The sequence below is a fragment of the Monoraphidium neglectum genome, assembly GCF_000611645.1.
Source record: "Monoraphidium neglectum strain SAG 48.87 unplaced genomic scaffold scaffold00001, whole genome shotgun sequence".
Lineage (NCBI taxonomy): Eukaryota > Viridiplantae > Chlorophyta > Chlorophyceae > Sphaeropleales > Selenastraceae > Monoraphidium > Monoraphidium neglectum.
In genome coordinates this window covers 31,750-48,618 of record NW_014013624.1, presented here as the reverse complement: position 1 = coordinate 48,618, position 16,869 = coordinate 31,750, and the positions used below count along the sequence as shown (strand labels likewise).

Genomic DNA, 16,869 nt, shown 5'->3' with positions numbered 1-16,869 from the left:
CCCCCGGGCTACGAGGGGTACTGTTACTCTCCACCCGCCCCTGCCTTGCCCGCAACAGGTACTTCTATACGAAGCTGGCGCTAGGCACTCCTACTCGAAAATTTTCCGTCATCATCGACACTGGCAGCACCATCACCTATGTGCCATGTGCAGATTGCAAGCACTGCGGCAAACACACAGTAAGTTACGCTGCGCAGCAGGTCGCGGCGCAGCGCAAGTGCCAACAGCTGCCTGGGGACATCTTTCTGGCTTTGAGCCAGCTGCGACATATACTAAACCAGCGGGCATCACAACAGGGCAACAATGCTCGATGGTAGCTGGAACAGGCCAGGAGTGCAGCAGCAGAGCCGCGATTGGCCTAATGTCTTGATCGCTGCCACTCCTCGTGCGCTCCCTCCACCTGCCGTAGGATGCTGCTTTTGACCCCGCCCAATCTAGCACTGCGCAAGTGCTGCCGTGCGGGCACCCCAAGTGCAACTGCGGATCTCCGCCCTGCTCCTGCAGCAACAATAAATGCTCTTATCAGCGGCAGTATGGTGAGCCCAAGGCGCAGCCACAGCATCCACCCCTCAAACCAGGGACTCCGCACAATTGTCGCTTCAGTGGCGGCTGTGTTTATCCCCGTGTTTTCCCGTGGCTCTGCACCACCCTAACAGCCCCCCTTCGCGTTCCCATGCTCGTCTCAAACCCCATTACATCATTTTCAAACCCACTTCAAAACTGCAGCCGAGCACAGCAGCAGCGAGGGCTGGCTGGTGTTGGACCGCTTCCACTTCCCGGACGGCAGCACCCCCGTGGAGGTCACATTTGGCTGCGGCATGCGCGAGACAGGGGAGATTTACCGCCAGGCGGCGGACGGCATCCTGGGCATGGGCAACAATGCTAATGCACTGCACAGCCAGGTGGGGCCTAGGCTGATGTTTCAAGGGCTACTGGATCCAAGAGCTGCGAGGGGCGATGAGGGCGCCTGTCTTTGACAACAGAGCGCAAGCAGAGGAATTGCAGCATTTGCTAGCCCCAGTCAAGCAGACTTCAGCTCACCTTGATCTCCCTCACCTCACCTCAATTTCCCCCTGCTACCACACTGCCGTGATGTTCACATTGCCTACCCAGCTGGCGCGTGCCGGCATAACTTCTCGCGTTTTTTCCCTGTGCTTCGGCTTTCCTGCCGGCGGCACTCTGCTGCTTGGAGACGTGGGGTTGCCGCCCTCAGTGGGGCCCCTCTCCTTTACGCCGCTGCTGGCCAGCCCCACCCCATACTACGTCGTGCGGTTGGAGCAGCTCAGCATTGGGGGCGCCTCCCTTAACCTGGAGCCGGTGGGTCTGAGGGAAAGTTGCTGGTGGGGTTCGGGGGGGCCCTGGCAGTGTGGGCCCAAGATGGGAGGGCGCATGTGTGCAAGTGCACTTGGTTGCCGATTGACCAATGGGTCCTGTTACCTCCACACGCTGACCCTGAATGCTGTAGTCCGCCTCCTGCCCCCAACCCCCCCCCCCCCCCCCCCCCCCCGCTCCCGGCCAGGCCATATTTGCCAAGGGCTACGGCACCGTGCTGGACAGCGGCACCACGTTCTCCTACCTGCCCACAGCAGCGTTCGCGGCATTCACCGCCGCCCTCGACGCTGCCATCGTTGGCCGCGGGATGCGCAAGGGCAGCGGGCCAGACCCGGCGGTGAGCTGCTGGGGTGGTGGTCTGCGCAGATTGCGTCCGAAACAATTTCGCATGAGGTTGTGGTGGCTTACCCAGCGCAGAGGGGTGGGCCAAATCAGGCGGCTCACTGCACCTCTGCTCCCTAGCCGTGACGGGCTGAATTCTCCCAACGCTCTGACGCCATGTGCAGTACCCTGATGTGTGCTACAGCGGAGCCCCCGAGAAGTTTGAGGACGCCGCCAAGATGTTTCCCACGGCTTCCTTGCGCTTTGCCGGTGGCGCCGTGCTATCCCTGCCGCCACACCGCTACCTCTTTTTGATGGGCCGCGGAGAGTACTGCCTGGGGGTGTTTGACAACGGCCAGTCCGGGACGCTAATCGGCGGCATTGCAGTGCGCAATGCTCTCGTGCTGGTGCGTGGGTGGGTAGGTTGGTGGATGGGTGGGTGGGTGCGTGGGTGGGTGGGGCTTGGCAGGAGCGGCACACAGGTACGGCGGTGGTGGGCAAGGGGGAAGGGTGGGGCGTAGTGTCGAAGGAGAGCCAGGGCCAATCCACCGGAGCACAGCAACTGCACCATGGGCGTCAGTGGGCCTCCATCCTGGCCTACTTTGTGATGCGTCAACCCGCGACGACAGCACTGTATCCCCGCCCCGTGGCCCCCGCCTCACCTCACCCCAGTATGACCTGGAGCGCCAGCGCATTGGCTTTGCAGAGGCCGACTGCCCCAACCTCGGGTCAGCCGTGGCGGCAGCAGCGGCTGCAGAGCCGGTCAGCCCGGGTTGCAGGGACACACATTGAGGGGAGCCTGAATGCCCCGCTGCTTGCTTTGACTGCTGTGCTTGCCATGCGATGCCGTTGCTCGTCGACGCTTGCTAGCGCCTGGGTCAGTCGTTTGCCAGGAGCTGATACTCATCTTGCCCCCATGCCCGCTGCTTTGCGGCCGCCGCCCAGGACCCCTCATCAGCACCACCATCACCACCCGGGAACTCCCAAGAAAGTGCAGCAGCAGCAGCAGCAGCAGCAGCAGCAGCAGCCAACTTCAAGCCCGCATCACCATCGGCACCACAGCCCTCCACAGCCAAAGCCTCCGGAATCCCAACCAGCACGGCCTCAACAACAGCAGGAGAAGAGGCTGCACCACCATCACAGCCCTCTGCCGCAATCGGCGGAGGAGAGGCAGCGGCTGGTGGAGCACCAGGTGCACTCTCACCAGGCAACACAGGGTCCGGCGGCAGCAGCGGCGGCGGCGGCGGCGGCGACGGCGGCAGCGGCAGCAGCAGCGGGGAGAGCCAAGGCGGCACATCAAACACCACCGACAACGAAGGTGCCGACGCCATCACCGGCGATGGCGACAGCAGCAGCAGCGGCGCGGCAGGCAGCAGCGCCAGCGACGGCTGGCTCGGGGTGATGGCAGCGGGTGTCGGCGTCAGCGCAGTGCTGCTCGCAGCCTACGCCCTGTATTCTCGCCGCGATTCCTTAACTGAAGTGTGGACACGTTTGGCAGGGCTGCCGTGTGCGCAGTATGGACAGGGCCGCCCCAGTGCAGCGGTCGCTGCGGAGGACGCCGAGGCGGAGATGACGCCGCTGTCACTGGGGCTGCGCGGCGAAGACGACGTTGATGGTCATAGCAGGGGCCGGGGCTGCTCAAGCAGCAAAGACGCCGGTGGTGGTCTCCCTATTATTGCGGTGGCAGGCGGCTCTGCGTGATGGCCGCCAACCGATTGTTCATACCCAGCCACTTTGTAAATCTTGCATTTTTGTAGGGCCAGCGGTTTAGTTCCTTGAGTTTGAGGTTGTGTACAAGCTTTGTAATTGACGCGAACCTTAAAATTTTGTTTGTATCACGGGACGCCATACATGGATTTTCGATAGCGCACCTAGCATGTACGGTGCCATACCGGACTTTTGAGTTCAGGCGTGGCGCGAGTGCTGGGCTGTGTGTTGCAGCGAACTGCAGTTGTGACTGATGTTTGCCTTGCTGCATGGAAAACAACATCTGTTTGGTTAGAAAAGCGGAGCCTGCGCTTCGCATGTCATGCAAATAATACATGCTGGGTTGATCGCTTGGAGGGCACCGCACTGCCACTTGTGCCTTGACCTGCCTTGTCACTGGCAGTGGCATGCAGTACTCGTACACCGGGTTCACAAGACTTTTCACATGACAAAGAAAGCCATTTTTGAGTAGAGGTATACTTCTATTTCTTTCAGTGCCTCTCTTGTATGCAGACGCCATGTCGACGCATCCAGTTGAATCGGCAGATTCCCGCGTGGCCACACGTCACCAGGGACGGGCTGCCTGTTGGCGGCCGGCCCACTGCGTGTAGAGAGCACTGCCGTTGCAGCTGCCGACCAAGCCATAGACATCGATCTACAAGACACAAACATCTTCAAGCTACAAAAGCTCCTTATCATAGGCGTCCTTGGGCGTACAGCCTGTCAGATCATATAGGCCATCATCCCGCGGTCCCTCCGGAACGCATATAAAATGCGTGTAGCCATGTACGTTGTGGCTGGATGGCTCCTGATGATTGTCCTGGGAGGTGCGGCACAGGCACGCCAAACTTCACGCCGATGTGCGCGGCCCATATTGTGGATCAAGCATCCATCGGCCAGGCAGTGGTGGTGTGCAGAGCCAGCGGCGCTGGTCTTCGGCGTGCTCTCCCACTTCCTTGCTTGAAGCTTCACCTCCTCCCTGTCCGACCCCCTCGTGCGCACATACAACCATACATCCGAGCAGAGGTCTCAGGGCAGACCTGCCCATCGCCTCAATTTGCCTGGAGCAGCCGGTGAGACGCCATTACCTGGGTGCGGCAATGCACATGCGCTCATGTACGTAAGGCTCCAGCACACATGTGAACTGTTTGCCTGGAATGCCTGCAGCTCCCAATCACCACCTTGATTAATAGGCGACACAGCTTGGCGGCACGCTCGTGCATCCATGGCCACGCAGCCCCGCCCTGGCGCTGCCAGTGCCCTTTGTAGTGTACATTTGTGCCTTCACGCAATCTTGATCTTGAACCTAATCTCCCCCAACCATTGGCAACGCCAGCTGCTGGTACAGGCGAGACACCGGGTCTGTCCGTGCCGGCCCTGGCAACAACATCTTTAGCTCCTCCCTTGCCACGGTGGCGCCAACTGGCTTCTTGCAGCTGGGGGTGGCCAAGTCTGGTGGCAAATGGGTGTGCTCGGAGGTTTTCCTGTCTGAGAGCCTGGGCTACGGCGATTACGTTTTCGTGGTCGAGAGTGATCCAACCCTGGTCAACAAGGTGGGGCCGAGTGCGCGCGCGTCGGGGGTAAGTCTGACAACGGGGCAAGACCATGCGTCCATGCACACGCCTGATTCGATTGGACCTTCTGCATGCAGCTGCCTGTGTACGTGCAATTCACAAAACGTCCACCTGAGGACCCCACATCCCAAACTCCCCATCCTTTGGCTGCGTGGCACCGGACCCCAACTGCCCCCCCCCCTCCCGCCCCCTCAGAACCTGGTGTTTGCCCCCTTCCTGTACAAGGTGGGGCAGGAGGAGGGGCGCAGCGGTAGCAACGAGCAGCATGCAGCAAAATCCCGGAGCGAGCTGGCATTTAATGCCGGACATGTACCTGTGTGTTTCTGCGAACCTTTTCACGCGTACCTGTTGGTGCGGGCCTTCCCCTGTCGATGCATGCCCTCACCGACTCGCCTGCCCACCCCACCCTGCTGTCCCCTCCAAACATTCCACTAGAATGACACTGCTGAGATTGACATCGAGTTTTCGACATGGGGTGGCGCCACAGTCCCCAACAACGCTCAGTACGTCCTGCAGCCCTACAGCGCACCCGGGGCGCTGCACCGATTTGTCACCCCCAGCGCGCAGTACACCACCCACCGCATCCGCTGGGCCGGGCCAAGCAGCCCCAGCCAAGTCGCGTTTGAGAGCTGGGCTCCAGGGGCGGGCGGAGCGCAAACGCAGTCCTACCAGGCAGCAGGAGGCAGCCCCTTTGAGGCGGGCGGGGAGCGCGTCCACTTCAACTTATGTGAGCCTCCTCCCTGTGCACCTTGCGCCGGCCTTGCCTCTGTTGAGCTAGGCTGGTAGGCAGCAGGTTGTGGGTGTCAGGGTTGGCTGCACCCCCACATTACAAGCAGCTCGCAGTATCCCCACCTCTTTTGATAGTGCAGCAATGTCTCGGTGTCCCTGCGAGTTAGAAGTTGCAGCCACCAGCCCTGCCAGGTTGAACTTTTGACACGCTTTCTCTGCTCCAGCCCTTTCTCTTCCTTTTTTTCCCTGCTTGACCGGCTTGCATCAGGGGCTCACCCCCCCCCTGCCTCTGCCCCTCACACTCTGCCCACAACAGGGATCTACTCAGGCGGGAGGCCCTCCGATGCAGCCGCAAACTACATGCGCCTGGCCTGCTTCGCATCCTGCCCCATCGACCTCGCCACTGGTGCAGGCGGCTGCGTGGCGCTCGGCTCGAAGCCCACCTGTGCCAACACGGCAGGGTTGTGGTGATGCTGGGCCCTGCAAGGGCTGTAAATGCATGTTGCTTCTGTGCCTGCAATGACAGATCACCCCCATCTACATAAGCAAGCTTTGTGGCGGGCCTGCCTGGGCATCACTCTATTGGCGCCGCCTTTGCGCAAGGAGGCGGCGCTGCTTGATGCTGTGCGGTTGATGGTGTGGCCCCTTCAAACATGGCCTGAAACAGGGGCAGCAGAGCTATTTACAGACCACTGACGACACACATGCAGGGGCTAGGTGTACCTTGTTGCGCCAGTGCACACTCAATGCCCCAAATCCATCGCCACAGCACCGAATTCCCCAGGACGAGCAAGCAGTGACCATGGACTCATGGGTAGAGGGACAAATCCATTCACCCATCTATGCAGCTGTGATAGTAAGCTAACTGTCAAGCAGCATCTGCATCACTCTGCGCCGTCATGGGCTCATGGCAGAGGCCGGTATCAAGGTGGGAGTGCCCTGGGGGCCGGCACATGCTAACGGCAGGATTTGTTATGTACCCGCAAGTGCACATGCACTTGCCTATGGCACATGTATCATAATATAGCTGTTTCACATAAATGATGGTCCTACAAATGTTGTAGATCCGACCTACTGTACATCAAGGGTCTGGTGTCGCAGTTTCAGAGTCTAGATTCGCGAGCTACAGCCGTGAGTTCGGCGCACGTCTCAGCTCAGACAGACTCGGCATGGGGCCGAAAAGTGCAGTGATGAAGGCGAAGTCCAAGAAGATTGCTCGTCCTGTGACCGTCTGGATGGACCGATCGGCGCCGCGCACGCCATCGTACGAATCGATGCGTGCGTCCGTGCGCGCCCAGGGCGCCAAGTTCCATGCCAACAGCCAGGCATACGAGGAGGGCAAGAAGTCAAAGTGAGCTTGGAGATGTTCAAGAGGGGCTTCGATAGAGTAATAGTATTGGCTGCCTCTGTGTGCAGTCGACCAAGCCGGAGGCAAATGAGCCGCATCGACCATCACCGCCCCTCTCTGGTGACCTCTGCTGGGTTGCAGGCTGGGGAGCAGGGAACTTGAGGCGTAAGCAGTCACTGAGCGCACCCATTGACGCCAAGCACACGCGCTCTCCTCCCCTCCTCGCCGCCAGGTACACGGGCCTCTGGTGCCGCAAGACAGAGTGGACCACCCAGTGGTCGTGCTGCCTCCGGGAGCCAGGCCGCGGCGGCCCCGACCATTCGTGGTCTCCTGATGATGAGCCGCTGCTGCTGCTGCAGTGCAACAGCGAGGTGGAGGCGGCCCTGACGCATGATCTGGGGGCCCTGTGGCTGACGCTCAACGCCACTGGTGGGTGACGCGATTGGGCACAAGGCTGGGGGCCGCCGCAGCGCGGATTGGGGCATGACCTTCATGCCGGCAGCAGTGCCAGAGCCGTGGATGCACCATCATATCTTTGCTCCCTCGGACCACCCCATTGTGTCTTCTACAGGTGGCGCGACCGAGGAGCAGCTGAAGCGCATGCGCTGGAACCTGCCGCAGCTCCAACTGTGGCAGGACGGCGCCGTCAAGTCGCTGTCAGGGATACACCTCGAAGACAAGGGCCGCGCGCGCACCACCATCAGGCGCCTGGTGAGTGACGACTGGCCTAGAGTGACACAGCGGGTTCACAAAAGTGCGCACATCGGCCCAGTGGTTGAGACTGACTTGCGAGTAACGTGCGGGTGACGCACGACACTGTCCCAGGCGCGAAACACGCTGCACGCCCGCGTCTGGCCCTGCAAGTGACCTGCCGTGTGTCGTCTCTGATCACACCCCCCCCCCTCGGTGCGTGGTTGCAGGCCCAGCGGCTGCTGCGCCAGCTGCCGGCCGGCATGCTGCCCCCTGCACAGGCCAAGAAGATCGCGAAGGACGATAAGGCAAAGGCCGTGAAGAAGGAGAGGCAGAGGAAGGCGGCCGCTAAGATGAGGGAGGCGGACAAGAAGCGTTTTGCCAAGGTGGCGTTCCTGGTCCACCAGGCTTCTCTCACGGCGCGCAAGACGCAAAAGCAGGAGGCGGCCAAGAGGAGGGCGGCAGAGGAGCGTGCCAAGGCGGCAAAAAAGCGTGCGGCTGAGAGGGAGGCTGTAGCCAGGATCAAAAAGGTGCGCGCCGTGGCCGAGGCGGAGCGAGCGCACGAGCGGCTGAAGCGTGAGCGGGATGCACGCGTCAAGCAGCGTGCCACCAAGCGGGCACGCACATGACCGCACAAGCCTGCAGGCCTCGTTACAACAGACGGCCTTGTTTTAGCCGGAAAATTATTTTCTCTTTTCAGATGATTTTGTGCCTGTAAATTGTCACACACTCTGCGCGGGTGGGCAGCCTCAGACTGGGACTGGGGAGCAGGGCGAGCAGAGCAGGAAAGCCAGACTGGTCCGTGGATGTGTGGTAAGGTTTTCAAAGGTCTTGCAGATATTGGGATGAAAAAAAGTGTTGAAGCACTGTTTTCACAGCTGATCAATGGGCAGGGGCGCTGCAGCATGCCGTCAAAACCCGGCCATCGCTGGTCCGCTTGAACAGCTGCGAACAGCTGCCGTGGCAGCCCTGCAGGGCGAGGCAGGTTGTATGCCGGAGGACAGGACCGTCTCATTTAGTGCATGCGAGACCTAATGTTATAGATGCTAAGGTACGGTTCCCGGCGGCATCTCATATGCTTCCAACGGATTGGGCGAGACCGATGACTGATCACAGGTATGGCTCCTCCGCGGCTTCACCTGTGCTCGACCCAAAGGTGGAGCCCTCGATCAACATGACTTGGTACATGCAAGGATTTGAGCGCATATAATCTCCTACTTCACCGCTGATCACGTTGGCAACGGCAAGAGGTTGGTTTTTTCAAACGCAGCCGAGGCCGCACTATTGCTAAGCGCCAGACATACCATAATCGTCTAGAACTGATAGCTCGTACTGCTGCCGTAGTTGCTGCTGCTGCACCGGCGCCGGCTACTGCGGCCTGCCACCAGCCCAGGCCTTGGTCCCCTCCACTTTGACTCCCTGCAAACACACCCCCACTTCATTGCGTGGCTTTCCAACCCCTTCAAGCAGAGCAGTAGCCGCCATACGATGGCGCGCCGCCTGGCGCTGAGCGTGCTGGTGCTGGCGCTGTTTGCGGGCGCCGCAATGGCGCAAGACTGCAGCGGCATCACTGGCTGCCTGAAATGCGGCATGCGTGGCAAAAAGGAAGGCCGGGACGACAAGGTTTGGTGCACCGTCTGTGACGAGGCCAACGGTTACGCCCTCAAGGCCAAGAAGGGCCGTTGCGGTGAGGGCTTTCGAGGAGCAGGCCCAAGGGTTTTGCTGGGGAACCAAAGCGCAGCCTTGCAGCGCGTCTTGACCAGTTTGCAAGAAGCCAGCCGGCGTGGTGGGACGTCTTGTGTTCTGACCGGTCGCCTACTGTTAGATGCCTTTTGTCTGCCCATTACCTGCCCACGCTGCCTGCCCCGCCGAATTTCAAACCAGGATGCGCTGCGGGCTACTACAGCCGCACTGCAGAAGGCGACAAGCTCGGGGCCTGCAAGAAGGCAACCGGCACCACGGTGGCGGCCGCCGGCCCTATTAACGACGGCGCCAACATCGCACGCGAGTGCCTTGACAACAGCATCCCCGACGTGACCCATGGCCACTGCGAGTGCAAGGCCGGCTACTACGTGCTGCTGGGCGGCCAGACCCCACGCTGCATCCAGTGCACGCCTGGCAGCTACACCGACGCGCCCAACCTGCGCCTTGCCTGCAAGCTGTGCTCCGTTGGGAAGATCCACAACGCCGCCCACACTGCCTGCAGTGAGCAGCCAGGGGGACACAGGGGTGCGGGGTAGCGGGGCGTTGGTAGGGCAGCGGCGGGGGTGCTCAGACAGCTGTAGTCAACATGGCTTTCGGCTACCACTTGGTGAACGTCATTGGCGCTTAGTTGCGACATCAGCCCTTAGGTTCCTTCGCCATGACCCTGACGCCAGTCTCACTTGAAACATCACGCACGCCATCCATTGGGGCAACATCGACGCCTGCTGCTGACGCCACCTCTCTCCCCTCCCCCAGTCAACCTGTCCGAGGCGTTCAGTGGCGTGGCCGACGTCATCACCGGTGTGCAGGCTAAGGCCGCCGAGGTCGTTGCCGGGGCTGGGGCCGCCACTCAGAAGAGCGTGGCGGATGCCAGGGCGGCCGCCCAGGACGCGCTCGACGGCCTGGCGGAGCGCCTGGACGCTTCCGGCCTGCCCGAGGGCGCGCAGAGGGGCATCGCCACCGTGGCGGAGCACCTGAAGCCGGCGATCGCACAGCTCAGCGCTCACGCGCAGGGCGCGCTCAACAACGTGACGGCGACCCTCAAGAATGCCACGGGCCTTGACCTGCCCAGTGCGTTTGACGACCTTGACATCCAGGACCGCCTCACCAGCCTGGGCAACAGCGCGCTGGCCCAGGTCAACTCCACCCTGCAGACCGCCATCAAGGCGGCGCCCGCCGCTCTCAAGACTGTCGTGGCCGCGCCCGTCACCGCCAACGCTGCTGCCCCCGCCGACGCCAAGGCTGTCCCCTCTGCCGTCGTGCCCGACGTCCACGCGCCCATCATGGCGGCCAACGCGACCCACAACGTCACCGGGCGCCCCTGGCCCGTGATTGCCCGTGCGGTCGACCTCAGCAGCGTGCCGGGCTTTGAGCTGGCTGACCCCAGGCTGGCTGAGCGGGACGCGGACGACGTTGACGAGATCGTGGAGGAGGGCGGCACGCCCGGGGACGATAGCGAGCCTCTGGAGCCCAGCGACCACCTGGTGTCGAGCAAGCACCACCTGGCCCCAAGCGAGCACCCGGCCCCAAGCGAGCACCCGGCTCCGAGCGCGCACGCCACCTTCGTGGACGCCCTGGTGAAGCGCCTCAACCTTACGCAGCCCTTTGAGAAGATCAAGGCCAAGATGCAGAAGGAGGGCGATGAGAACCAGCCCTCCATGAGCGACTACTTGGGAGAGGTGCCCTCGGTCGGCCACATCCTCAACATGCTGGTAGGCTTTCGGCTGGGCTGGGCTGGGCTGGGCAGTCCTAGGTCGGGTCTTGAGGGCGGAGGGTGTATTGCTTTGCGCGCTTTTTCAATACCACGGCTGCAAGGTGTTCAGAGCAAACAGCAGCCCCTGCTTGCATCAAGGTCATGTGTGTTTTTGGGTTATGTAGCTGTAGGCTGGTGGCTGCATCGACGCGTCTACAGCCTGTACGTGCCAAGCCCCAAATCTTCGCTCTTGCCTCGAATACTCACCCCCTCCGCCCCCGCCCCTTGTGAATGCTTGCAGCGCGGCGGCTTGCCCCCCATTGAGGACATTCCCGGCCTGGAGCAGGGCTCCACGGGCCCCATGGACACGATGGTCAAGCTGCTGCGCAATGTGGGCGGCGAGGACAGCCGCCCCAGGGAGGGCCTGGAGGAGGTGATGCCCAGCATCATGCACGGGGTCATGAGCAACCCCCTGCTCTCGATGCGCCAGCGCATGGGGTCGACGGGGCAGGACCAGGATGAGCAGGGGGACCAGGACAGCGCGGCCCCCAAGGTGCGCCCTGCCGGCCAGGCCCACGTGCCCAGGTCCCACATCACGTACGAGTACGAGGACTAGGACTAGGCGACAGCACGCACCCCTGCAGTAAGCTGTGGCAGGCGGCGCGATGCGGAACCTGACAGGGTTGCTATGTTTCACCCCGGAGCAGCGGGGCGCCCCAGATTGATGGTGCCATGCCTGCAGCTGTCTGGCGCGACTGCACCAGGACTACGCTTGCAAGTCATGCCTGCTGTTGCGTTACCGCCCCAGCACCACTTTCAGCGCAGCGTCCCGACCTGCTTGACTGGCATTTGCAAGGCTCCTGTCCCATATGCAATGCTTTTAATGACTGTGAGGGTGAGGCATGGAGAGCTTGTGCCCCTGCACACAAGCATCAGTCAACAAGTGCACCCTTCCCATGGAACATATTGCTGTGGCCGCGTTCATGCGCGCCCAGCGTCGCGCCCGCACCTGTTGTGGCTCGGGCCTTGTATGCCGACGCTCTGCCAGATAAACATTGTAACGATCCAGCAACGATCACTGTCACAAGTCCTTTGGACATTTTTGATTGAGCTCGTTTGTCCCCACAGCGGGCTTTCAGGAAGCCATGCTAGCAAACAATAAGGCGTCAGCACTAATCCACCAACTCCTGAGCAGAATCGCAAAGAAGAAGCACCAGCTGAGGCCATAGTGGTTACATATAGTTGCGAGATGGGTTTGGGTTAAAAAAGGGACGGCTGCACTTGGGGTCGCCAACAAGCTGCACACATGCGATGCGGGCCCTACCACATGAATCGCGCTACGCTGCCGTCTGGCCAAGAGAACGGCCGCGCCAGGAACATGTACAGGACCGCTGCATTCACAGCCGCATACCCTAACCCCGTCGCTAGCAGAGCGCACGCATTCCAGCGTGCTGCCGCCCGCGCCCCACCTCCAGCTGCTGCCGCAGTGCCTGGCGACCAGAGGTGCAGCAGCCCCAGCACCAGGCCGGGCGTGAAGTAGCGCGGTTCCACCAGCCAGGCCGGCAATAGCGTCACAACCACCGCGGCAGCGTACGCTGCGCACCACAGCCGCCGCTGCCGCGCGGCCAGGCCGCCCAGCAGCAGGCGCCAGCCCAGCAGCTCGGCGGGTATAAGGGCGTAGCGCGCAGCCCAGTGGCGGGCCATGACGCGGCGCCAGAGGTAGAAGGTGTAGTGACGGTTGTCCGCCAGCAGGTAGGGGTGCGCCAGCGTGCCCCGGCGAACGGCGAGCGCCGCAGCGGCCACTGCAACGAGCGTTCCCGCTGCCTCAAGCACTGGCCGCCGCCGCACGGCCGCCAGCAGCGCAGGTGCACCGCCGCCAGCGGCCGGCGCAAGCAGCAGCGGGCCGGCAGCGGCGAGGGCAAACAGACCGAAGTACAGGGGCTGCGCCAAGTGCTTGACCGGCGCATGCGCCTCCCTGTCCCCCACTGTGACGCCACCATTCCACACCACGAACGCAGCAAACGCGGCCGGCACGAGCAGCAGTGGGCCATACCGCTCCAGAAGCTGCTGCCGGAAACGCCATGTGCGTGGCAGTGCGGCCGAGAGCTCCTCTATCAAGGACAAATCCTGTGGTGTCGCGTCCGCTGCACCTCCGCCAATGGCTTCGCCGCCGTAGTATCCCTCCTTGGCGGCAGTCTGTCCGCCCTGCTGCTGCTGCTGCTGCTGCTGCTGTGCACCCCCCTGCCCCTGCCCATCCCCCTCCAGAAGGTCTTCAAGCACAGCACCCCCAATCATAAGCGTCACCCACACAGCGTTGGTCTGCCGCATGCCCACTGCGACTGCTGCAGCCAACGCACCGCCGCGCACCATGCCGCGCAGCAGCAGCAGCTGCGTCAGCAGCAGTGCGGCCATTGAGGCCACGTCTGTGTAGTACAGGAAGGCAAAGAATGCGTGCGTGGGAAGCAGCGACACCACCAGTGCGAGCACCAGCGCGCTCCGCCGCATGGCCACCTCGTCAGCGTTGCTCGGCTGTTGCGCCCCCCTCTGCTGCTGCTGCTGTTGCTGCTGCTGCTGCTGCTGCTGGTGGTGGGCGGCGTGCTGCTGGTTGTTGTGCTGCTGGCCGCCTTGTTGCACCTCGTCCTGCAACCGCTGCCGCCGCCGCCCGACAGCCGTGCGTCCCCAGCAGCGTCGCTGCAGCTCGTAGCTGACCGCGTGCGCCAGCTGCAGGCAGGCGAGCGCGAGGATGGCGTTGAGGCTGCGCAGGTAGGCCGTGGAGCAGGCTACTTCCTGCGATTGGATGTGCAGTTGGCTGCATACCTCAGTGCTGTTGTGGTTGCGAGCAATTGTTGGGAGGGGGCCTTTGAGCCAATCCGCTGCCAAGGCGGCAGTTGCATGGCATTCGGGCATACGCGCATGCGTACACACGCATATCAATACAGCAGAAGTCTTGCGAGTGAAACTCAAAGCATTGCTCCAACGGGACGCACCATCCTTATGCCCGCCCAGCCTGCCAGCCCGCGCGCCAGCCATGCATAGGCGGCGCCGACGACGTACAGCCCCGGGAAGGTGGTGATCTTGGGGTCCCACGTGGTAAAGTCGCCCGCGCAGTAGCGTTGCGTGGCAGGAACATGGAATGGCTCGTCCTGCAGCCACCATCAGGGGTCAATGGCAAAATCGGCACAGCCGGCTTGTTGAGGCCAGTTGTCAGGCGCCACATGGCTCCAACTGCAGGGGCCAGCTTTGCGACGGCATAAAAACCAGAAGGTGCTTTCTCTCGCTTCCAGCTGCGCAGTGCACACCATATATGCCTCGGGCGCAAGCTTGTTGACAACGGCGACCACAGCCAGCAGCAGCGACAGCACCGTCACACTCCAAGCAGCTGACATCCAGGCGATCGGATGGGTTCCTGAACCACCAAGTTTTGTTTCGTTCATTTCTGCTGCTTCCTAAGAAAGATTATGCACAGTACAACTATCAAGTGATCTAAAGTGCAGCACTTCGCGTAAACATGGCGCACACATACGCCAAATAAATCATACACGCTGAACGTCGGTGCCTTGAAAGACGCAGCGCTATGCTGCGTTCTGGCTGCGTTTTTTGCATTTCGGCTTTTGGATGCTCGTGCACTTGCTTGCTGCAGGACTCGCCGTCCGTGCAGTTGTCCACATTGTCTTGCAATAGGTTGTTCATCTTACGTGGTACAATTGAAGTTCTAAGGCACGGGCAGCAGCGGGCACGATGTTCACCTCCATGCCCACGGTGGCTCGTGCGGCGCCCAGCACAGGTGCGAGCGTCTGGCAGCAATGTGTATGTTTTTGAAGCGGATAGAACGCGCATTTACAGCAGGGCCATTGGCGCCTGGTGGCCGTTCACCTCGCAGCATTGCTTCGGCCTCATTCTTGCGCAGGCCGCGCCTTCACGCCCGTGGTGTGCAAGGCTGGTCAGGACAGCCGCAAGGCGCGTACTGCCAAGCGGCACCAGAGCATCCGCAAGAAGGTGCGTCGATTGAGAGGCCACAGTGTGCTATCGCTTTCGCGGTGGCTGTGTGGCGAGGGGTTCCGCTCACTGGCAATGCGTTCTTGACCCGCCGTGTCCCTACAGGTCAGTGGTACCACTGAGAGGCCGCGCCTGGCGGTGTTTCGGTCGAACCAGCACATCTACGCTCAGGTGCGGCGGCAGCAGCGGCGCACACGCTTCCGGGCAGCAACGACCCACATTGGGACAGCTTCAATGGTTTGGTGGTGCCTTATGTAAGCTGGATTTGCGTAGGTTGTAGAGTGGCTGCTGCAAACCAGCATGTGGCCCGTGCGAACCCAGCAGCGGCATGGTTGCACCGCTGCGTCGGCTTGCTACTGGTGTGCATGTGTGGCATGGGCACGGGGAGTGCCCAACTGGCACCTGCTACCGCACAATTCGCACATATGCCACAGGTGATTGACGACACCCGCAGCATCACCCTGGCGGCGGCGTCCACCCTCACCCCGGACGTCAAGGCGGCAGTGGAGGGGAACGGCGGCACCGTGGTGCGTGGACCTGCGGGCGTCAGGGGCGTCTGCCTCTGTAGCGTAGAGGCCGCGATCGGGGATCATTTCTTGACTAGCAGCATCCCTGGCATTCGTTTGTGGTCTTTCTGGACAGGTGCTCGCATGTGCATGCAGGTACCGCTGGTGTCATGGCTGTGAGCCTGTGCAGCAGCGGAGCAGCGTGCCGGCTCTGGTTTCGCTGTGCTCTGCATGCGCCTGCACCCCTCTCATCTCTTATGTGATCCCACATGCACCGCCTGCCTGCTCACAGTCGGCAGCGGAGGCGGTGGGCAAGAAGGTGGCTGAGCTGGCGCAGGCAGCTGGCATCAGCAAGGTCGCGTTTGACCGCGGCGGCTTTGCCTACCACGGCCGCATCCAGGCCCTCGCAGACGGCGCCCGCGGCGCCGGCCTCCAGTTCTGATACCTAGCTTTATATCTTGAAGCTGGTAATGGACGGAGTGCGGTGTTTGTTTCCAAAATTGTAACACGCCCGATTACTTATGTCAGTGGCATGCGCGCGAGGGATGGGGGCGCAGGGAACCCCATCAGCCTCTCTACAAAGCTGCCACGAAGGTGCGATGCCAGGGCTGGCGGGGTTTGATTGACGAGCATTGGGGTGGGGATAGCCTTGCAAGTTGCATGGCTGCAATGGGCAACAATGTCGCAGCCTGCCGCAATGTGCGGCAAAGGACTAAACACCCGAGCAGGACTCTCAAATCAGCACACACACACACTAAAACCAAGACAAAATCGCACTTGTGCCGGAGCACCCGTAAAACACATAACTCCAACTGACACTTTCAAGCATGTCCCTGTGATAGACAACAGTACCGCAGTGGCCCCCTTCAAGCAGATCCCTGCCTTATGCCTAGCATCCGCAGCCCTGCCTCGTATGTGCTCTGCAGACCGTCCCGCCGTGCAAGTGCATCAGACGCTGTTGCTAGCCCAACCCGGCGCAGCAGCGAGGCCGCCGACAAGCGCGCGCGATCCGTGATTGTAATGTTGACAATTGGGCCGCTGCCAATGAGCAATGGGGCGCATTGCGGCTTGCACGACTGGGGCTGCATGACAGCGCGAGACGCGGCCCTGTTGATCAGGGCGAGTGCGGGCGTGCCCAGGGGCGGGTCAGCAGGCGAGGTGGTGTTTGGAACGCTAGATGCTGCAGGGGTGGGCATGTTGGCATCACAGCTTGCCACGTTATTTTGTGACACAGCGGGTCCAGCTTGCTGGTTGCCCGTGAGGACGCCA

General features: G+C 61.7%; 5 protein-coding genes across 5 annotated transcripts in view; 4 read left to right on the top strand and 1 right to left on the bottom strand.

Annotated features, from left to right (window-relative positions):
- The window catches only part of MNEG_0012 (hypothetical protein), a gene marked incomplete at both ends in the record, with an annotated part of 2,809 nt that extends 364 nt beyond the window's left edge, over positions 1–2,445 (top strand). The window contains 5 exons of the mRNA XM_014051504.1: positions 727–902; positions 1,114–1,317; positions 1,520–1,669; positions 1,839–2,060; positions 2,326–2,445. Of these exons, the coding sequence (XP_013906958.1) occupies positions 727–902; positions 1,114–1,317; positions 1,520–1,669; positions 1,839–2,060; positions 2,326–2,445 (872 nt within the window). The remainder of the gene's footprint in view (positions 1–726; positions 903–1,113; positions 1,318–1,519; positions 1,670–1,838; positions 2,061–2,325) is intronic.
- Positions 2,446–6,853: 4,408 nt separating this feature from the next.
- On the top strand, positions 6,854–8,330 carry MNEG_0011 (hypothetical protein; the record flags this gene model as incomplete). Its single annotated transcript, XM_014051503.1, has 4 exons — positions 6,854–7,014; positions 7,244–7,440; positions 7,583–7,722; positions 7,932–8,330. The coding sequence occupies 4 exons, from the start codon at positions 6,854–6,856 to the stop codon at positions 8,328–8,330; spliced, it is 897 nt and encodes a 298-aa protein (XP_013906957.1).
- An 859-nt stretch (positions 8,331–9,189) lies between these two features.
- On the top strand, positions 9,190–11,714 carry MNEG_0010 (hypothetical protein; the record flags this gene model as incomplete). The annotated part of the gene is made up of 4 exons (XM_014051502.1): positions 9,190–9,388; positions 9,586–9,906; positions 10,162–11,117; positions 11,400–11,714. The coding sequence occupies 4 exons, from the start codon at positions 9,190–9,192 to the stop codon at positions 11,712–11,714; spliced, it is 1,791 nt and encodes a 596-aa protein (XP_013906956.1).
- A 704-nt stretch (positions 11,715–12,418) lies between these two features.
- On the bottom strand, positions 12,419–14,484 carry MNEG_0009 (Alpha-1,2 glucosyltransferase ALG10; the record flags this gene model as incomplete). The annotated part of the gene is made up of 3 exons (XM_014051501.1): positions 12,419–13,885; positions 14,086–14,241; positions 14,398–14,484. 3 exons carry the CDS (start codon positions 14,482–14,484, stop codon positions 12,419–12,421), a joined length of 1,710 nt encoding a protein of 569 aa, XP_013906955.1.
- Positions 14,485–14,836: 352 nt separating this feature from the next.
- Positions 14,837–16,042, top strand: MNEG_0008 (50S ribosomal protein L18; the record flags this gene model as incomplete). Its single annotated transcript, XM_014051500.1, has 5 exons — positions 14,837–14,882; positions 15,006–15,094; positions 15,200–15,265; positions 15,529–15,621; positions 15,893–16,042. The coding sequence occupies 5 exons, from the start codon at positions 14,837–14,839 to the stop codon at positions 16,040–16,042; spliced, it is 444 nt and encodes a 147-aa protein (XP_013906954.1).
- Positions 16,043–16,869: the final 827 nt, after the last annotated feature.